The sequence below is a fragment of the Mesoplodon mirus genome (genome assembly GCF_964341445.2).
Source record: "Mesoplodon mirus genome assembly, chromosome: 4".
Classification (NCBI taxonomy): domain Eukaryota; kingdom Metazoa; phylum Chordata; class Mammalia; order Artiodactyla; family Ziphiidae; genus Mesoplodon; species Mesoplodon mirus.
In genome coordinates this window covers 16,571,309-16,595,037 of record NC_138979.1, presented here as the reverse complement: position 1 = coordinate 16,595,037, position 23,729 = coordinate 16,571,309, and the positions used below count along the sequence as shown (strand labels likewise).

At 37.2% G+C, this 23,729-nt stretch overlaps 1 protein-coding gene across 1 annotated transcript in view; it reads right to left on the bottom strand.

The window, feature by feature from the left end:
- Nucleotides 1-23,729, bottom strand: part of CCDC7 (coiled-coil domain containing 7) — a gene marked incomplete at its 5' end in the record, with an annotated part of 157,268 nt that overhangs the window by 18,088 nt on the left and 115,451 nt on the right. Inside the window, 6 exon segments of the mRNA XM_082617670.1 lie at nucleotides 3,418-3,529; nucleotides 4,323-4,438; nucleotides 7,716-7,854; nucleotides 8,591-8,707; nucleotides 21,836-21,928; nucleotides 22,736-22,765. Coding sequence (XP_082473796.1) covers nucleotides 8,616-8,707; nucleotides 21,836-21,928; nucleotides 22,736-22,765 — 215 coding nt within the window. The 3' untranslated portion in view covers nucleotides 3,418-3,529; nucleotides 4,323-4,438; nucleotides 7,716-7,854; nucleotides 8,591-8,615.

Sequence of the window (23,729 nt, the reverse complement as noted above, 5' to 3'; positions counted from 1 at the left end):
TCCCTCACCTATTTAACTCAACCCCCTCCCCGCCCCCATGTCAACCACCAGTTTTTTCTCTGTATCTATGAGTCTGGTTCTGTTTTGTTATGTTTGTTCATTTATTTTGTTTCTTAGATTTCACATATAAATGAAATGGTGTATAGTATTTGTCTTTCTCTTTCTGACATTTCACTTAGCATAATACCCTCTAGGTCCATCCCTGTTGTTGCAAATGGCAAGATTGCTTTTGGTTTTATGGCTGAGTAATATTCAATTATGTGTGTGCATACACACACATATACACATCTTTATCCATTCACAAGTGAGACTCTTGTAGGCAGCATATATACGCATTTTGTATTTTATCCATTCAGCCACTCTGTGTCGTTTTTTTTTTTTTTTGGCTGTGTTGGGTCTTCATTTCTGTGCGAGGGCTTTCTCTAGTTGTGGCAAGTGGGGGCCACTCTTCATCGCGGTGAGCGGGCCTCTCATTATCGCGGCCTCTCTTGTCGCGGAGCACAGGCTCCAGACGTGCAGGCTCAGTAGTTGTGGCTCATGGGCCGAGTTGCTCCGCGGCATGTGGGATCTTCCCAGACCAGGGCTCGAACCCGTGTCCCCTGCATTAGCAGGCAGATTCTCAGCCACTGCACCACCAGGGAAGCCCTGTGTCGTTTTTTAAATTTTTAGCTGCGTTGGGTCTTTGTTGTTGGGTGTGGGCTTCTCATTGCGGTGGCTTCTCTTGTTGCGGAGCACAGGCTCTAGGCACGTGGGCTTCAGTAGTTGTGGCATGCGGGTTCAGTAGTTGTGGCTCGCGGGCTCTAGAGCTCAGGCTCAGTAGTTGTGGCACATGGACTTAGTTGCTCCACAGCATGTGGGATCTTCCCAGACCAGGGACCGAACCCATGTCCCCTGCATTGGCAGGCAGATTGTTAATCACTGCACCACCAGGGAAGTCCCTCCTCTGTGTTTTTTCATTGAAGTACTTAGTCCATTTATACTTAAAGTAATTATTGATGCAAATGTACTTACTGTTTTCTGGTTGTTTTTGTAGTTCATTTTTGTTCCTTTCTTCTTTTTTGCTCTCTTCTTTTGTGATCTGACTAGTTTCCAGAGCTCCTAAAATGTTATTTTATCAGCGTTTAGTTTTTCCCAAGCTTCCTAGTCCATCATCTTGCTGATGTCACTCCTCAAAGACAATGTAAATCTTGTAAATTTTTAACAAGTGTTAATTATCAATTAGTACCATTTTCCCCTTCAATCACCTTAGCAATGGAAGGTACCTCTGGGAATTCCCAACTTCATTTCTTATTTCTAAGTAAGACTGTAATGAAATAGGTTAAAAAAAAAAATCTTGCCAATCTAAGCATAACCTTAGGCCCTTTGAAATTTTTCTTTCTCCATCCCAGACCTACTTGAAACCAGGTTTCTCCATATTGGTGATGCAATCTCTAAAGGTAAGTAATTGTGAACATGGGTTTATAATCTACCTCTTCAGCCAACTCACAACTTGAAATTGTCATCTTGCCCTATTCAGTCTTATTCTTCCCTTTTTGCCCTATATCGAAGCCTTTCAATTTCCATTTTGGACAACTCTCTTAAGTCAGACCTGTGTGGTGCATCCTTCCTTTGCCACTCAGCCATTAAATCCAATTTTGTTTTCAGACTTCTATTTGAACAGCCTAGTTTATTTTGTTTCTTACATACCTCATATCTTCATCACACTTTCATTGCTACTATCCTATTTGATTCTTACAGTTGTTGGTCATTAAGCTTTATCCAAGGCCTTTAATGTCAATCACTTTATCCTTACTTCTGAGGCATATATGATGTGTTCTACACACTTTGGAAAAAGGAAACATAATCCTGCAGTATTATGGTTAAATTATGAAAGCAAACATATATTATCAAAACAGAACCCTTAAAAGACAAGAGAAATCCCCTGAAAGAGAAAACAATGAAACAGACCTCTTCAGTCTACCAGATCCCAAGTTCAAAAAGGAGGTAATAAAAATACTGAAGGAGTTAAGAAAGGCTATCAATAGAAATGCAGATCATTGTAACAAGGAACTAGAAACTATAAAGATGAGCCAATTAAAATTAGAAAACTCACTTGCTGAGATGAAAGCTGAGCAAAAGGCAATAAACAGCAAACTAGATAATGCAGAAGAATGAATAAGTGATCTGGCAGAGAGGATAATGGAAATCACCCAATCAGAAAGCAGACAGAAAGACAAATGAAAAAAAATGAAAGCAACATATGAGACCTATGGGATAATATAGAGCAAGACAATCCACACATAGTAGGGATCCCAGAAAGAGAAGAAAGAGAAAAGGGGATTGAAAATGTATTTGAAGAAACTATGGCTGAAAATTTATGAAACCTAAAGAAGGAAACATATCCAGGTACAGGAAGCACAAAGAGTCTCAAACAAGATAAACCCAAACAGACCTACACCAAGACATATTATAATTAAAATGACAAAAGTTAGAGAGGATTCTAAAGGCAGCATGAGAAAAACAAAGAGTTACAAGGGACCCCCATAAAGTTATCAGCTGATTTCTCTAAAGAGAGAGATTATCATACTAAGTGAAGTAAGACAGAGAAAGACAAATATATGGTATCATTTGTATGTGCAATCTTAAAAAATGATACAAATGAACTTATTTGCAAAACAAAAACAGACTCACAGACATAGAAAACAAACTTATGGTTGGTTACCAAAGGGGAAAGCTCAGGGCGGGGCAGGGGGGATAAATTAGGAGTTTGGGATTAGCAGATACAAACTACTATATATAAACAACATGTTCCTACTGTATAGCACAGGGAACTGTATTCAATATTTTGTAATAAACTATAATGGAAAAGAATATGAAAATATAAAAGTATATATATATATTTACATATATATAAAAGTCTATACATACATATAACTGAATCACTTTGCTGTACACCAGAAACTATCAAATCATTATAAATTAACAATATTTCTATCTTAAAAAGTGTTATATGTAGATAGGTGTACTATACATACTTATGATTCACAAATTCTGTATATAATTCACCTTACTATATACATATTCATTTAACATTTGTTTCCCTCATTAGATTCTGAGTTGATGAAATGATGCTTGATTGGTTTACCCTTGTAAACCAAACAATTAACACTGTGCCTGGATATAATAAACACTGAATTTTAACTGAATTAATAAATGAATGGAAAAAACAAACAAACATAACCTGTTCTTCTGTCCAAATCTTAAATTTAGGGTTTCCTGTTCATATTCTCATTTCATTATACAAATACTCTCTGGGTGATTACTGAAAAATGTTTTAAAAATAATTCTAGACTTACATACAAGTTGCAAAAATAGTATGAAGACTTTCCGACATACCCATTACCATGGGGTTTATTCTAGGCTTTCCAACTTACTTACCTATAATTTCTCTCTCCAGCACTGAGAAACCTGGCTCTTACATTCCATCATTCCTGTATTTATTTGTGCAACCCCAGTATACACGTATATTCAGAATTGGTAGCCTTTACTCCTGCAAGAAACAAATTTATTGACTAGAGTTTAGTGTTTACATACATTATTTTTGTCTTGAATTTCAGTTACCAGTATAACTTGATTTTCTTCAATCAATATTGTACTTAAAGGATTATTCTTAATTAAGAAAAGCTTATAAAGCATTTTCAATGGTTCTGATGATAATAATTAGGTCATCTTTGGTGCCAGGCACTGACCCAGGACTCTACTTTTAATATTGTCTCATTTAACTGCCTTTAAAGTATTTTTCAGTTTTACTCAAGCTCCACCAACAGGAATAACTTATATGAAGGTAGAATTTATTCAATGTTAAGAACCACTTCTGACACTGAGAGACTTCCTACAATCAAGAAAGCGAGACTATTGTAGCTAGATAAACTAAGTAGAGGCCAAAAAACCATCTTTCAAATATCAAGTTGTAAAAGTAATTCTACATGGAGAAGAATTATATGTTGTATATGATTTGTTACAAGCTGTGCTCTAAAATCTAGGGTGTTTAAAGAAATATATTCTACAAAATGAAGGTAGAGAAAATAGGATAAAATGTTATCCTTCCCCTACGTCTCACGTTCTCACATTTATCAAAATAAATTACTGTGCTGATGAAATATATAGATATATATACATTCCTCTATCTGGAAGTGTAAGAAATGTATGGCAGTGACTTTTCTCTATATAGTATCATAAAGAATAGATTTGCAAATAATTGACACAAATAATTATGACATTATCAAGACATGCAGAGCACAAATTTCATTTAATTGCTTTTACACCACACCAGAAGGCATTACAGGGACATGAGTGAATAGAAGCAAGTTGGAACTTCAACAGAGAGCTGCTTTCTTAACATCAGCAACAGAGGCTTTTATCTTAGCTTCAAATTTGTTCCACATGGTAAAGAAGAGTTCTGAAAATAAACCAAGTTGTTATGTTTTTCATTTAATTGAACTTCTAATATACACACAAGCATTTCTAAAACTTTCAGCTTTGTGCATCTCTCATCATTAGAGTACATTCTACACTAATTGCATGGCATTTTTCAAAATATTATCCAGAGATTTTGGTTTTCAAAATCAATGATCTTTCTCTCAATGCTTAAAAAATTCATTTTAGCTGAACCTTGACAAAAAATCTCTCCTTTAGTAAGCTTTGGTTGGGTTCCTCTAAGACCTCTTTTCAAGCAGGCCTCATACTTGGCCCTGTCCTTGGCCTGCCTTCATCAAGAAGGCTGTTAGGGTAATTTAGTAGGAATCCCCCACCCCTGATGCTTCCTCTTAGTAATGTTACATCCACTGATCCACTCACTTACTCTCCTCATTGGCTATAAATCCCCAGCTGTTTTTGCTATGTTTGGAGTTGAGTTCAGTCTTTGTCCACTACTGCAATAGCGTCAAATAAAGTCTTCATTACCATTTTAAACAAATATCAGAATAATTTTTTAAAAATAACATTGTAAAGCTGGCTATTATGGACTATAGCCTTTTGGTGGGATATATACTAGAGATTAAAATCCTGGACTTTAGGGTCCAATTTTATGGGTTCCCATCCTTTATCTGCTGCTAATCTGCTCTATGACCTTGAGCAATTTAAATGAACTTGTGTCCTTGATTCTCAAATGATGAATACATGCTCTGAACTGACAGACTTAAACATGAGACTGTATGTACACATGAGAGCCTGTCCACACATAGTTTCTACCACTCTGACCCATGCCCAAACTGAAAGGCTTGGGAATTCTAAGATAGGAATTATGCTTGTATTTTGGGGAACTGAGAAAGTTGACCATGGGCACCCAGCCTGTAGCTTGCCATCTGCAACTCAGGCACCTGATTGGCTGTCTGGAAGGTGATAGGAGGGTAGAAAAGGTATGGGAGAGAGAACAATCACAATGCTTTTTCTCTTCCCCGTCTGTATGTTCAGAGATAGCAGTCTATGTCTCCGTGAAACTCTTGAGTTGTGGGTTCCTGCCATTCGATTAAAGCAATGATAGACTTCAAAATGTCAAGCAGCTGCATGGACCAGGATTTCACTCAATAAGAAGCTATCAATATCCTGGATGCTAGTGACCAATACCCCTATTCCCTGGCCCAGTGATTCAGCCATTTCTGTTGAAAATTCATATCCTGTAAGTTACAGTTACTGCCTACACCCTGTTTAAAAATTCCATTTATTTGCCACTGTAGTGCTCACTGACCTAGAGAGGAGCATAACAAACTGAGAATTGTCTTCTAAATCAGAAAACAATTGCATGATGCCCCTGCCTCAGGAACTTAACTGTGTAATCTGGTATCTAGGAAACTACTCTCTCTCCACACCTGAAATCATGGCCCTGTGCAAGAAGTTAGCCACCAATATACAGAGGGGGAAAATATGTTCCTTGAACCACACCCCTCCCCACAAGTAATCTCATGTTCTTGAAAAGAAAAATAAGGATTTTTGCCTCTCATCAAATACTAAAATATCAAGTGGTTACATTTAGATTACTATCTGCTCCTGTTGCTCTCTAATCTCCTGGACCAGCTCTATGAGACATGTTGGAACTGAATATTTAAGATACCAATAATATGATTTCAATTAAGGATTGTGACAAATAGAAAATGGAATGCTTAGAGGTACTCTCGCCAACTGAATAAGCCTCAACAGCGTGAATGATCACATAATTTTTATGAACAAAAAATTATTCTACTACCTTCTGGACAGAGCTTGTTTATAAAGATGTTATTCTAATTTACCTACCAAAGCAGACCTCACATTAAACTTTGGATTAGGTAGTCCAGATCTCTCTTTAGCAGTACCATTTTTAGAACAACCATAGTAAAAAATGTATTCAGAAGTCTAGAGAAATACTCACTGAGCCTTTTTCAGTTTACTTAAAGCATTAATATGATCTCTAAAAGTTTTTAGGTTTTGAGTGAATCACAATAAAACCAAAGGAATTATTGAATTTTTAGTGATCATTAGATATTCATTCTTATAACTGTGCCCTGACTACTAATTATCTGACCTTCTCAAGAACAGATGAGACTTGTCTTATCTTTGAAGGCAACCAAAGCCTTCCAAAGGCTGTAGCCTACTCACTTTTGCCCACTAATCCTGGCTGAATTTGAGCTATTCAGAGTCTGTGGTTGAAACTGACATCATCTGCTCAATATTAAGGGCCATCCTGCTATCCTAAGAAGCATTACATCTTATCCAACAGCTCTGCTGAAATACTACTCCTGCTCCTACTTCTCCTGGGAGATATATTTAGTTGTACTGGTCATTAATCAGTAAAAAGGTTTTCTATATGTCCTTCTGGATAGCTCACTGCCTTCCCAGGTCCTGACTGGTTGCTGGATCACTGATAATTCTTGAGTTGTGCTGTCCAATATAGGAGCCACAAACCGTACATTGCTATTTAGATCTAAACTAATTAAAATATATTAACCACATTTTAAGAGCTCAATAGCTGCATATGGCTCATAGCTCCCATATTGGAGGGCACAGATATAGAACATTTCCATTATCATAGGAAATTCTGTTGGGGAGTGCTTGGAGAGGAAGTTGTAATTGCCATGAACGAGGTGGTATGGGAGAAGAAACATTTAAGTGAACCCAATATAGACTGAATCTATTTATTGGGCCCCACTAGGCTAGTAGCTACAAGATCCGGATTAAAAAAAAAAAATCAGCCACAACCACTTGTATATGGGCTGAGGTATCAGTTGATTTCCCTTATATCATCAAATAATAAGCATCATGGTGCTCAACTCTGGCTGCACTGTTTAATCACCTAAGGAGAATCTGGTTTAATTGGTCTGGGGCTGGGGCAGAGAATTGGTAGCTTTCAAAGCACCCCAGGTGAATCCTATTTTGTAGATAGGCTTGAAAAGCACTGATTTAGCACATATATTAGCTCATTTAATCAAATGATCACATAATTGATGTATAAATTATATTCACTGTTATCTGGATAGTCCACAGAAACAAACTGAGAAGTTGGATTGGGTCCAGCAATCAGCATTCATAGGATCAGACTGCTATGCTGAATTTATGTTAGAAAAATACTTCTAGAGAGAAGTATAAAATTTGCATTGCTCACAATCCAATTGGCAACTTGCAACAACAATTCTCCTATTCATTTCTGCATATATTCTCTCTAAAACCCTCACAAAAGTTATTAATACATATTATTTTTATATTACCTCTGGGACCTTTCACAGTTTCAGAGAATAATCAGTAATTAGTGAAGAATTCCTCCATTTATTTTCTCTTGACTGATACTTTATGCTCACTCAACTGATGATTTCTTCTTGCCATGTAAGTTGTACTTTTTTTTTACTACTGTATAAAATATAAATAATATTTTATAATGAGAGATTATACAGGATAGTCACTATTTCATCAACTTTATTCCACTCTATATTGTTTCTATAGAAATCCAAATTTCCTTATTAAATACTGATATAAAACATAACTCCAAAATACTTAGGTTAATATTATTACTTACTGCTCTAATTCTTGCTGACGAAATATAGTAACATTCAAGGTACAAAAGGATTTTCTATAAGTTTAAATACCTATGTCAGTAATAATCCAGACTGGATTATAGACAGTTTCATCCAATAATATTTATGCTTCCCAGGGCACAGTAAAAATGTGGTTAAAAATAATATCTTAACTATTATTAAAATTGCTAATAACATTGGCTGTTACATATATGTATACAATATTATACATTATTATAAACATATATATACAATATTATACATTATTATAATAATAAGATTGTTAACAACAATATTATTAACATTGGTTGGCAAGATTCATGTCTTTAAAATTCTTATCACTTGTATTTTGTCTCATTACAAATTCCACAGAATATGCTCCCACACATATCAATTAGGTTATTGTCATGGGCATTTATGTTTATTTCCTTTCCATTTTGAAATTGGTTGTGCAGTGTTTAAACATTGCTATTTTGAATCAGGTGAATATTTTCATCATTTGTAATTTATTCAATAAAAGACAGCTGTAACTTTTTCAAACTTAGGAAAAAGGGAAAGCCATTCAAACTCACCCTCCATGATCTGGGTCTACCCTGTTTATTCAGGATCTTTCTCATTATTGTTCAATAAGCAGCATCCACTCAAGGCAGTGTTATTTTCATAAGGCTTCCACTCTTGCAATTTCATTGCTGTCTCGACGAATTTGCTCATGTTATTTATTTTGCCCAGAATTAATTTATTCTCAAAAGTATGGGTGGGGTAGAGATTTTCGGGTAGCAGTATATGGCACTTTAAAGGAAAATTATTGTGTGATTAAAAAAATAGTTCTATTAAATTTCATTATAGTTGATATAATTTTTATTATATGTGACAGCATGAAAAACAGAATATTATATACAAATATTAACAATGGAAATGGAAAAGAGTACATAAATCTAACTACCTATGTTTCTATAGAAATGTTTCTCCAATTTTAGCCTGCATCAGAATACCCAGAGAACCTGTTAAACAAATTAGTGGCTTTGAACCCCACAGCTTCTATTTCAGTAGGTCTGGAGTGGGGTCCAAGAATTTGTATTTCTAGTAATTTCCTAGTTAATGCCCAGGCTGCCAGTCCAGGGACCACACTTTGAGAAGCACTGATAGAGGACTTCAAAAAGTTCAAGTTCACTAGAATACTGCTTTTTGGAATACATAAAATGTATATACTTAATATACCTATGCTTTTCAAAAGATCAGTCAGTTTTAAATAAGTCAGTTTCTGAGCTGCAAAAGAAAGGAATCAAAAGAAATCAGTTTCAGGGAAGAAACAGTGGCAATTCCTTTTAGGTGGAAGACTCATATCTCTGAACTGATGGAGTCAAGATTGGATTATAAAATATCTGCTGACCTCAATGATGTATGTTGCAACATTGTTATAGAAAGAAAACTGGAAACAACCAAAGTGCCCATTTAACAGAGGCCTAGTAAAGTAATGTACTTTTACTGCCAATAATAACATATTTGTGGTATGCTCAGATATAAAAGACTTAAAAAGAATTAGGTTGATTTGGATATGCTGATGTGGAAATATTTTCAAGATATATTATTATGCTTTAAAAAGTAAAGGAACAAAAAAGATGCATAATTTCTTTGAATAAATAATGATAGAGGTGATGTCAGCAAGATAGAGGGCTAGGAGGTCCCAATGCTTGTCTCCTACACAAACAAGCAAAATAATAAACGAACAGCTGCAAACCAATGAAAATAGCTCTAGGAGAGCTCTGCACTACAAAGAAAAAGCAGCATAAATCTGGAGGAGCTCAAAATCCAAGGATGGCTGCATAGAAAAATGCAGGAAGCATTTTACCTGAGTCACCTCATCTTCTAGCCCAGGCCAGCTAGGAGGGATCCCCTCAGAGGAATTGCACCCCAGGAGGAAAAGGAGAGGAGAACCCCAGCAAGCCTCACTGCCATGGGGAACTCCCACATATGCACCAGTGCTAATCCCAAGCTGATTGAGCTGCCTGGAGTCCCCGCGCTACCACACCCCTCCCCCACTACTCCCCAGGGTTAGAGCTGTCACGGTAGTAAGACCTGTCCCCAGGACCCAGTTGCTGCTGTGCCCCATTCTCTGAGATTGGGAAGCCATAGCGCCTTACTGCCTATGGAACCAGATGAGCTGCCACTGCTCTGAGCCTCACCCCAGGTCCTAGGTTGTGGCTTTGACTTACCATTACCAGGCCAAGCTGCTGCTGCTCTGTACTCCACCCTCTGTAGCCATTATCTGGACCCATCTGGCTTTAATGGGTTATCAGCTGGATGCACTGCTGCTGCTCTGTGACTGCCTCCCTGGGCCAGAGTTGGGGCTTTGACACACCATCCCCATACCATGCTGCTACTGCACTCTGCTCCCTGAGCCCAAGCCACTACTGCACCCTGTCATCCCAGGGCCCACGCTGTAGCTGAGTCCCCCTCTCTCCCCAAGTCACTGCAGCAAACTGCAGAGACCTAGACCTCGATTCCACAGGAGATGTGCACATGCCCACACCTCAGACTCTAGTGCCAGACAAGAACACTGTAAGAAAAAATTATACGCCAATCCCTGATAACCATACATGCAAAAATTCTTAACAAAATACTAGCAAATAGAATTCAAGAGAACATTTAAAGGATCATAAGCCACGATCAAGTGGGATTCATCCCTGGGATGCAAGGATGATTCAATATAGCAAATTAATAAATGTGATATGCCCCATTAACAAAATTAAGGATAAAAATCGTATAATCAATTCAATAGATGAAGAAAAAATTTAACAAATTTCAACACCCACTCATGATAAAAGGTTTCAACAAGTTAGGTATAGAAGGAATATACCTAATAAAGGCCATATATGACAAGCTCACAGCTAACATACTCAATGGTGTTAAGTTAAAACCTTTTTCATCCAACATCAGGAACAAGACAAGGATGCCAACTCTAACCATTTCTACTCAAAATAGTACTGGAAGTTCTAGCCATAGCAATTAGAGAAAAAAAAGAAATAAAACACATCCACATCAGAAAGGAAGAAGTAAAATGTAGTTGTTTTCAGATGACATGATTTTATATATAGAAGATCCAAAAGACTCCACAAAAAAACTTAGAACAAATGAATTCAATAGAGTTGCAGGATACAAAAATCAACATACAGAAATCAGTTGAATTTCTACATACTAACAGTGAAACATCTGAAAGAGAAAATAAGACAAAAAATCCATTTTACAACAGCATGAAAAAAATACTTAAGAATAAATTTAAGCAAAAACACTTTACCTTGAAAATTATAAGACAATGAGGAAAGGAATTAAAGAAGACACAAATAAATGGCAAGATATCCTGTGTTCTTGAATTGGAAGAATTAATATTGTGAAAATGTCCACACAAAGCCATGAAAAGATGCTCAGCCTCACTAATTATTAGAGAAATGCAAATCAAAAACACAAATTACCTCACACCTGTCAGAATGGCTATCATCAAAAAAGTCTACAAATAACAAATGTTGGCAAGGATGTGGAGAAATGGGAACCATCATACACTGTTGGTGGGAATGTAAATTGGTGCAGCCACTATGGAAAACAGTATGGAGCTTCTGTAAAAAAACTAAAATTGGAACTACCGTATGATCCAGCAATTCCTCCCCTGGGTATATATTCGGAAAAAAGTGAAAACACTAACTTTTTTTTTTTTTTTTTTGCGGTATGCGGGCCTCTCACTGCTGTGGCCTCTCCCGTTATGGAGCACAGGCTCCGGACGCGCAGGCCCAGCGGCCATGGCTCACGGGCCCAGCCGCTCCGCGGCACGTGGGATCTTCCCGGGCCGGGGCACGAACCCGTGTCCCCTGCATCGGCAGGCAGACTCTCAACCACTGCGCCACCAGGGAAGCCCAAAACACTAATTTGAAAAGATACATGTGCCCCAATATTCACAGCAGCACGATTTACAAGAGCCAAACACAGAAGCAACCCATGTACCCATCAACAGATGAATGGATTAAGTAGATGTGGTGGGTATATATACAGTGGAATATTAGTCATAAAAAGAATACTGCCGTCTCACTCCCTCCTGCGAGAACACCAGAATCACAACTAGTTGCTGGACAATCATTGACAGGAAGACACTGGAACTCACCAAAAAAGATACCCCACATCCAAAGACAAAGGAGAAGCCACAATGAGAGGGGAGGAGGGGCACAATCACAATAAAATCAAATCCCATAACTGCTGGGTGGGTGACTCACAGACTGGAGAACACTTATACCACAAAAGTCCACCCACTGGAGTGAAGGTTCTGAGCCCCACGTCAGGCTTCCCAACCTGGGGGTTCAGAAACGGGAGGAGGAATTCCTAGAGAATCAAACTTTGAAGTCTAGTGGGAACTGACTGCAGGACTTCGACAGGACTGGGGGGAACAGAGACTCCACTCTTGGAGGGCACACACAAAGTAGTGTGCACATCGGGACCCAGGGGAAGGAGCAGTGACCCCACAGGAGACTGAACCTGACCTACCTGTTAGTGTTGGAGGGTGTCCTGCAGAGGCAGGGGTGGGGAGGAAGAAGCAGTGACCCCACAGGAGACTGAACCTGACCTACCTGATAGTGTTGGAGGGCGTCCTGCAGAGGCAGGGGCGGGGTGACTGTGGCTCACCGTGGGGACAAGGACACTGGCAGCAGAAGTTCTGGGAAGTAGTCCTTGGCGTGAACCCTCCCAGAGTCTGTCATTAGCCCCACCAAAGAGCCAAGGTAGGCTCCAGTGTTGGGTTGCCTCAGGCCAAACAACCAACAAGGAGGGAACCCAGCCCCACCCATCAACAGTCAAGTGGATTAAAGTTTTACTGAGCTCTACCCACCAGAGCAACAGTCAGCTCTACCCACCACCAGTCCCTCCCATCAAGCCTCTTAGATAGACTCATCCACCAGAGGGCAGAGACCAGAAGAAAGAAGAACTACAATCCTGCAGCCTGTGGAACAAAAACCACATTCACAGAAAGAGAGACAAGATGAAAAGGCAGAGGACCAGATAAAAGAACAAGATGAAACCCGAGAAAAACAACTAAATGAAGTGGAGATAGGCAATATTCCAGAAAAAGAATTCAGAATAATGATAGTGAAGATGATGCAGAACCTTGGAAAAACAATGGAGGCAAAGATGGAGAAGATGCAAGAAACATTTAACAAAGACCTAGAAGAATTAAAGAACAAACAGAGATGAACAATACAATAACTGAAATGAAAACTACACTAGAAGGAATCAATAGCAGAATAACTGAGGCAGAAGAACGGATAAGTGACCTGGAAGACAGAATGGTTGAATTCACTGCTGTGGAACAGAATAAAGAAAAAAGAATAAAAAGAAAGGAAGACAGCCTAAGAGACCTCTGGGACGACATTAAACGCAACAACATTCACATTATAGGGGTCCCAGAAGGAGAAGAGAGAGAGAAAGGACCAGAGAAAATATTTGAAGAGATTATAGTCAAAAACTTCCCTAACATGGGAAAGGAAATAGCCAGCCAAGTCCAGGAAGTGCAGTGAGTCCCATACAGGATAAACCCAAGGAAAAACACGCCGAGACACATAGTAATCAAATTGGCAAAAATTAAAGACAAAGAAAAATTATTGAAAGCAGCAAGGGAAAAATGACAAATAACATACCAGGGAACTCCCATAAAGTTAACAGCTGATTTCTCAGCAGAAACTCTACAAGCCAGAAGGGAGTGGCATGATATACTTAAAGTGATGAAAGGGAAGAACCTACAACCAAGATTACTCTACCAGCAAGGATCTCATTCAGATTTGATGGAGAAATCAAAAGCTTTACAGACAAGCAAAAGCTAAGAGAATTCAGCACCACCAAACCAGCTCTACAACAAATGCTAAAGGAACTTCTCTAAGTGGGAAACACAAGAAAAGGATCTACAAAAACAAACCCAAAACAATTAAGAAAATGCTCATAGGAACATACGTACTGGTAATTACCTTAAACGTGAATGGATTAAATGCTCCAACCAAAAGACACAGGCTTGCTGAATGGATACAAAAACAAGATCCAAATATATGCTGTCTTCAAGAGACCCCCTTCAGACCTAGGGACACATACAGACTGAAAGTGAGGGGATGGAAAAAGATATTCCATGCAAATGGAAATCAAAAGAAAGTTGGAGTAGCTTTACTCATATCAGATAAAACAGACTTTAAAATAAAGAATGTTACAAGAGACAAGGAAGGACACTACATAATGATCAAGGGATTAATCCAAGAAGAAGATATAACAATTATAAATATATATGCACCCAACATAGGAGCACCTCATTACATAAGGCAACTGCTAACAGCTGTAAAAGTGGAAATCGACAGTAACACAAAAATAGTGGGGGACTTTAACACCTCATTTACACCAATGGACAGATCATCCAAAATGAAAATAAATAAGGAAACAGAAGCTTTAAAAGACACAATAGGCCAGATAGATTTAACTGATATTTATAGGACATTCCATCCCATAACAGCAAATTACATTTTCTTCTCAAGTGTGCACAGAACAGTCTCCAGGATAGATCACATCTTGGGTCACAAATCAAGCATCAGTAAATTTAAGAAAATTGAAATCATATCAAGCATCTTTTCTGACCACAACGCTATGAGATTAGAAATGAAATACAGGGAAAAAAACGTCAAAAACACAAACACATGGAGGCTAAACAATACGTTACTAAATAACCAAGAGAGCACTGAAGAAATCAAAGAGGAAATCAAAAAATTCCTAGAGACAAATGACAATGAAAACACGACGATCCAAAACCTATGGGATGCAAAAAAAGCAGTTCTAAGAGGGAAGTTTATAGGTATACAAGCCTACCTCAAGAAACAAGAAAAATTGCAAGTAAACAATCTAACCTTACACCTGCAGGAACTAGAGAAAGAACAAACAAAACCCAAAGTTAGCAGAAGGAAAGAAATCATAAAGATCAGAGCAGAAATAAATGAAATAGAAACAAAGAAAACAATAGCAAAGATCATAAAACTAAAAGATGGTTCTTTGAGAAGATAAACAAAATTGATAAACAATTAGCCAGACTCATCAAGAAAAAGAGGGAGAGGACTCAAATCAATAAAATTAGAAATGAAAAAGGAGAAGTTACAACAGACACCGCAGAAATACAAAGCATCCTAAGAGACTACTACAAGCAACTCTATGCCAATAAAATGGACAACCTGGAAGAAATGAACAAATTCTTAGAAAGGTATAAACTTCCAAGACTGAACCAGGAAGAAACAGAAAATATGAACAGACCAATCACAAGTAATGAAATTGAAACTATGATTAAAAATCTTCCAACAGGGCTTCCCTGGTGGTGCAGTGGTTGAGAGTCCGCCTGCCGATGTAGGGGACACGGGTTCGTGCCCTGGTCCGGGAAGATCCCACATGCCGCGGAGCGGCTGGGCCCGTGAGCCATGGCCGCTGAGCCTGCGCGTCCGGAGCCGGTGCTCCGCAACGGGAGAGGCCACAGCAGTGAGAGGCCCACGTACTGCAAAACAAAACAAAACAAAACAAAAAAATAAAGGGCTTCCCTGGTGGCACAGTGGTTGAGAGTCCGCCTGCCGATGCAGGGGACATGGGTTTGTGCCCCGGTCCGGGAAGGTTCCACATGGCACGGAGTGGCTGGGCCCGTGAGCCATGGCTGCTGAGCCTGCGCGTCCGCAACGGGAGAGGCCACAACAGTGAGAGGCCCGTGAACAGCAAAAAAAAAAAACTTCCAACAAAGAAAAGTCGAGGACAGATGGCTTCACAGGTGAATTCTATCAAACATTTAGAGAAGAGCTAACACCCATCCTTCTCAAACTCTTCCAAAAAACTGCAGAGGAAGGAACACTCCCAAACTCATTCTATGAGGCCACCATCAGCCTGATACCAAAACCAGACGAAGATACTACAAAAAAAGAAAATTACAGACCAATATCACTTATGAATATAGATGCAAAAATCCCCAACAAAATACTAGCAAACAGAATCCAATAACACATTAAAAGGATCATACACCATGATCAAGTCAGATTTATCCCAGGGATGCAAGGATTTTTCAATATACGCAAATCAATCAATGTGATACACCATATTAACAAATTGAAGAATAAAAACCATATGATCATCTCAATAGATGCAGAAATAGCTTTTGACAAAATTCAACACCCATATATGATAAAAACTCTCTAGAAAGTGGGCACAGAGGGAACCTACCTCAACATAATAAAGGCCATACATGACAAACCCACAGCAAACATCATTCTCAATGGTGAAAAACTGAAAGCATTTCATTTAAGATCAGTAATGAGACAAGGATGTCCACTCTCACCACTATTATTCAACATAGTTTTGGAAGTCCTAGCCACGGCAATCAGAGAAGAAAAAGAAATAAAAGGAATACAAATTGGAAAAGAAGAAGTAAAACTGTCACTGTTTGCAGATGACATGATACTATACATAGAGAATCCTAAAAATGCCACCAGAAAACTACTAGAGCTAATCAATGAATTTGGTAAAGTTGCAGGATATAAAATTAATGCACAGAAATCTCTAGCATTCCTATACACTACTGATGAAAAATCTGAAAGAGAAATTATGGAAACACTCCCATTTGCCATTGCAACAAAAAGAATAAAATACCTAGGAATAAACCTATCTAGGAAAACAAAAGACCTGTATGCAGAAAATTATAAGACACTGATGAAAGAAATTAAAGATGATACCAACAGATGGAGAGATGTACAATGTTCTTGGATTGGAAGAATCAATATTGTGAAAATGACTATACTACCCAAAGCAATCTACAGATTCAATGCAATCCCTATCAAATTACCAATGGCATTTTTTAAGGAACTAGAACAAATCATCTCAAAATTTGTATGGAGACACAAAAGAACCCGAATAGCCAAAGCAGTCTTGAGGGAAAAAGACGGAGCTGGAGGAATCAGACTCCCTGACTTCAGACTATACTACAAACCTACAGTAATAAGGCAATATGGTACTGGCACAAAAATAGAAACATAGATCAATTAAACAAGATAGAAAGCCCAGAGATAAACTCACACACCTATGGTCAATTAATCTATGACAAAGGAGGCAAAGATATACAATGGAGAAAACAGAGTCTCTTCAATAACTGGTGCTGGGAAAACTGGACAGCTACATGTAAAAGAATGAAATTAGAACATTTCCTAACACCATACACAAAAGTAAACTCAAAATGGATTAGAGACCTAAATGTAAGACCGGACACTATAAAACTCTTAGAGGAAAACATAGGAAGAACATTCTTTGACATAAATCACAGCAAAATCTTTTTTGATCCACCTCCTAGAGTAATGGAAATAAAAACAAAAGTAAACAAATGGGACCTAATGAAACTTCAAAGCTTTTGCACAGCAAAGGAAACCATAAACAAGATGAAAAGACAACCCTCAGAATGGGGGAAAATATTCGCAAACGAATCAACGAACAAAGGATTAACCACCAAAATATATAAACAGCTCATGCAGCTCAATATTAAAGACACAAACAACGCAATCCAAAAACGGGCAGAAGACCGAAATAGACATTTCTCCAAAGAAGACATACAGATGGCCAAGAAGCACATGAAAAGCTGCTCAGCATCACTAATTATTAGAGAAATGCAAATCAAAACTACAATGAGGTATCACCTCATACCAGTTAGAATGGGCATCATCAGAATATCTACAAACAATAAATGCTGGAGAGGGTGTGGAGAAAAGGGAACCCTCTTGCACTGCTGGTGGGAATGTAAATTGATACAGCCTCTATGGAGAACAGTATGGAGGTTCCTTTAAAAACTAAAAATAGAATTACCATATGATTCAGCAATCCCACTGCTGGGCATATACCCAGAGAAAACCATAATTCAAAAAGACACATGCACCCCAATGTTCACTGCAGCACTATCTACAATAGCCAGGTCATGGAAGCAACCTAAGTGCCCATCGACAGACGAATGGATAAAGAAGTTGTGATACATATATACAATGGAATATTACTCAGCCATAAAAAGGAATGAAATTGAGTCATTTTTTGAGGCATGGATGGATCTAGAGACTGTCATACAAAGTGAAGTAAGTCAGAAAGAGAAAAACAAATATCGTATATTAACACATGTATGTGGAATCTAGAAAAATGGTACAGATGAACTGGTTTGCAGGGCAGAAGTTGAGACACAGATGTAGAGAACAACTGTATGGACACCAAGGGGGAAACCCGTGGTGGGGTGGGGATAGTGGTGTGCTGAATTGGGCAACTGGGATTGACAGGTATATAAAACTGATGACTAATAAGAACCTGCAGTATAAACAAACAAACAAACAAAAAACCCAACTAACACAAAACTTTCTTTGGGTTATTTGTATGGAAATATGTTAATATAAGTGTTTGAGACATTACATGAAATTTCTAAAAATCTTTTATGTTCTGTTATAATGTTGTAAGTCATAATTCTAGTTATTACTTTAAAATGTATATCTCAGAAATAACTAAATTTCCTTGTCAATTGCATTATTATGAACTTTCATCAAATCTTTAACCGTGGTCATTTTTAAGTCTTTTGCCACTTACATACAGTTCTGGGTGTACTCTGATGCTTTCACAAAAATGTTCCTATGAAAGGGTTTCATCTTCAAGGAATTCATGGAAAAGACTCTGACAAGTACAGGTTTCTGGTAACTGACTATACTGCTGAACTAAATGAATAAGCATTTTCAGAACTCTAATGGAAAACTGATGAATTCATGAAAGTGCTAACAAAAGATCAAGATGAAAAAAAAATTAATTACATGGGACTGAGTGAAATGATGAGGATGATTATAATTTTTGTGATTTCTGTTTCAATTAAAAAAAAAAGAGGGCTTCCCTGGTGGTGTAGTGGTTGAGAGTCTGCCTGCTGATGCAGGGGACACGGGTTCGTGCCCCTGTTCGGGAGGATCCCACATGCTGCGGAGCAGCTCAGCCCATAAGCCATGGCTGCTGAGCCTGCGCGTCTGGAGCCTGTGCTCCACAACGGGAGAGGCCACAACAGTGAGAGGCCCGTGTGCCGCAAAAAAAAAAAAAAAAAAAAAAAAAAAAGAAAATCCCAGAAGCACTCAGAGGCAAAAAATATATGAATCAATTTTCACAGCAAAGTAAAGGAGCTGTTACAGTGGAGGATTACTGGACTGAATGTCAATATTATGACATAGTATGAGTGTGTTTCTTGTTTGCTTATTGCAATCATTGTTGCTTTTGTTGTGGTCATCCATTTACAATGCCTGGTGTCAGTTTATTTATCTCTTGTAAAAATAAAATACAGTGTGTGTGAAAGAAAAAAAGAATACTACCATTTGCAGCAACATGGATGGACTTAGAGAATATTATGCTTAGTGAAATAAATCAGGGAAAAAATGATATATGATATCACTTATATGTGGCATCTGAAAATAATACAAGTGAATATACATTTACTAAACAGAAACAGACTCACAGATATGGAAAACAAAGTTGTGGTTATCAAAGGGGAGAGAGAAGGAGAGGAGGGATAAATTAGGGGTATGGGATGAACAGATACTAACTACTATATATAAAGTAGATAAGCAGCAGGATATACTATATAGCACAGATAATTTTCATTATCTTGTATTAACCTATTATGCAATATAATCTGCAAAAATACTGAATGACAATGCTGTACACCTGAAACTAACACCATATTGGAAATCAACTATACTTCAATAAAAGAAATAGAAATGTCTTTCAATAGAGGAATGGTTAAATAAGTTATAGCACATTCATATGATAAAATATGCAGCAACTTAAAGGTGTGAGAAATGAAAGAAATCTGTATCAATTTATTTGGATCAAAAAATTTCACAATTTGTATGGAAACACAACAGACCCCAAAGAGCCAAAGCAAACTTGAGAAAGAAAAACGGAGCTGGAGGAAATCAGGCTCCCTGACTTCGGACTATACTACAAAACTACAGTAATCAAAACAGTATGGTATTGGCACAAAAACAGAAATATAGATCAATGGAACAGGATAGAAAGCCCAGAGATAAACCCATGCACATATGGTCACCTTATCTTTGATAAAGGAAGCAAGAGTATACAATGAGAAAAGATAGCCTCTTCAGTTAGTGGTGCTGGGAAAACTGGACAGCTACATGTAAAAGAATGAAATTAGAACACTTCCTAATACCATACACAAAAATAAACTCAAAATGGATTAAAGACCTAAATGTAAGGCCAGACACTATAAAACTCTTAGAGGAAAACATAGGCAGAACACTCCATAACATAAATCACAGCAAGATGACCCACCTCCTACAGAAATGGAAATAAAAACAAAAAGAAACAAATGGGACCTAATGAAACTTCAAAGCTTTTGCACAGCAAAGGAAACCATAAACAAGATAAAAAGACAACCCTCAGAATGGGAGAAAATATTTGCAAATGAAGCAACTGACAAAGGAGTAATCTCCAAAATTTACAAGCAGCTTGTACAGGTCAACATCAAAAAAACAAACAACCCAATCTAAAAATGGGCAGAAGACCTAAATAGACATTTCCCCAAAGAAGATATACAGATGGCCAACAAACACATGAAAGGATGCTCAACATCACTAGTCATTAGAGAAATGCAAATCAAAACTACAATGAGGTAACCTCACACCGGTCAGAATGGCCATCATCAAAAAATCTACAGACAATAAATGCTGGAAAGGGTGTGGAGAAAAGGGAACCCGCTTGTACTGTTGGTGGGAATGTAAATTGATACAGCCACTATGGAGGAAAGGATGGAGGTTCCTTAAAAAACTAAAAATAGAACTACCATATGACCCAGTAATCCCGCTACTGGGCATATACCCTGAGAAAACCATAATTCAAAAAAGGTCATGTACCATAATGTTCATTGCAGCACTATTTACAATAGCCAGGACATGGAAGCAACCTAAGTGTCCATCGACAAATGAATGGATAAAGAAGATGTGGCACATATATACAATGGAATATTACTCAGCCATAAAAAGAAATGAAATTGAGTTATTTGTAGTGAGGTGGATGGACCTAGAGACTGTCATACAGAGTGAAGTAAGTCAGAAAGTGAAAAACAAATACCGTATGCTAACACATATATATGGAAACTAAAAAAAAAAAAAAGTTCTGATGAATTTAGGGGCAGGACAGGAATAAAGATGCAGACGTAGAAAAAGGACTTGAGGACATGGGGAGGGGGAAGGGTAAGCTGGGCCAAATTGAGAGAGTAGCACTGACATATATCCACTACCAAATGTAAAACAGATAGCTAGTGGGAAGCAGCTGCATCACACAGGGAGATCAGCTTGGTGCTTTGTGACCACCACAAAGGGTGGGATGCGAGGGTGGGAGGGAGAGACAAGAGAGGGGATATGGGGATATAGGTATGCATATAGCTGATTCACTTTGTTATACAGCAGAAACTAACAGAACATTGTAAAGCAATTATACTCCAATAAAGATGTTAAAAAAATTTTTACTTGGATCAGAGGTGAGGACAATCAATGCATATGATCCTCTTATTGTACAGAACATATATGTTCTCTGTGTGTGTGTCTGTGTGTGTGTATATGAAAAAATGTTTGGAAAAATATACTTGGCTTTGCTCCTAACAGGTTGTCGGGAGGAGAGGGCCTGTAGGTTTGAGGTGATTGGTAAATGGAGTCATTGGAAACATAGTATAAGGTTTTATTTCATATATCTTTGTATAGCATGGATTATTTTACCTTTATAGATAGGTTTTCTAGTTGTAGCGATCACAGCAGGCAGAATATCAAGTTCACCTTTCTTTTTGTTTACGGTCAAATTTTTTTGATGCCCTAAAAAATAAGTGTCACTAAATTATTCTAGAAATAACCTCATTTAAACTTTTAAAAAGTTAAAATAAATCTCATTAATCCACTTCTAAAGTACAGCTTCTGTATATTTTTTAAAATAATTTAGATAAAGCAGCTTTACTAACACAAATATTTTCTCTTTGATTTTTCCTTGCCAGGTATTTGATATTTATAATCATAAACAATAAGGGTGCAAATCAAGAAAAAGAAATAACTAAAAAACTATATAAAAATGTTAGAGAAAGAGCTTTTTAAATAGTATGTCAGTGAAAAAAATACTTAAGCAATCAAATCAATAAATTCTCAAGTAAAGTTTTTATCTCTACATATCTTTATCTTAAATAAAGCATATCTTTATTTAACAAAAAAAGAAGTTTGTATTCCTACAGTGAAAAATCTAGTGCTAGAATGGAGGGAGAGATGCTATAGAAATGCTATTTTAAAGATACATATTTTGAGCACTGTTAAAAATAAAAGTATGTAATAAGGAAAACAGTTTCAGTATGCTCACTTAGAGAAAAATACATTAAAATAAAATGCAGAATGTGCAATATTTAGATGGTAGTTTCTCAAAGTTAGTAGAAAAAATTACATTAATGTGTTTAATTTCCACAATATGTATCTTGCAGAGAAATAAAGCATGATTATATAACACCACTGGAGCAATGGATAAGAAATAGGGTCTGTAAATTAGTTCTTAAATATTAGTGGATTAGATGGTTGGGAGATGATAATGAAAGGAAAGGAAGAAAATGAACATCATGTTTATTTTCCTTCATACTTACTTACCCTCATGGTGACTCTTTCTATTGACCTTGCCTGGGATTGGACAAAAGAAGTATATATAAATATAAGGAAGAGGATTATAAGATGGGTTTATCTCAGTCATCTGCAGGATCTATAATAGCGTGTAAGAAAGGATGTTGAGAAAAAACTCGAGTTCCAGTTTAGTGGTGGTGGGGAAGGAAGAGCCATGCCAGAGACACTACTCATCCACTAAGCATGCATGTATGTTAGATGAGCTTAATTCAGAATTTACTTTCACTTATGTTTTGCTAAACTGATAATATGACTAAGGCTAGTACAATCTGGTAACTTCCATATAATTAAATCTTTATTCATTGAAAACATCACATTGTACACTAAAAATATTACAAATTACCTGAATGTTCTTTATTCAATGAAGGAAAGTGGAAGGTTTTATAAACACTTGACCCAGCCCTAGATGCTATATGAAGTACTTTTGGACGTTTAGTCACATGGGGTGAAAAGTACTCATAAGGTTCTTCCAGAAATATTTAGAAAATAAGTTACCTGTAAGATGGATCACACTTATAACTATTTTTATTTTTAATACTCACACATTAAGTTAGTTGCCAATAAAAATAAAATAAAATTAAAATAATGAACATTAATTTTTTGAGATCATTAATTTAATTAAAATAATAGAGATGTATATTTAGAAGATTAGTTTGGAGATCAGAGCTAAGTAAAAGAAGCAAATCACAAAAGAACTCATAAGATTCCATTTCTATGAAATGTCCAGTATAGGCAAGTTTTATAGAGACAGAAATTAGACTAGTAGTTGCCTAGGGCTGGAGGAGTAAGAGGACTAGAGGAGAGAAGGCAGGGGGATTCAGTTTTCAAAGGGCGGAAAGCAAAAATTCACAACCAACAATTTTATACCCAGAGAAACTATCATTCAAAATAAAGATGAAACAAAGATATTTCTAAATTTAAAAAAAAAAATTAAGAGATTTTGATCTTATATTACCAGCCATGT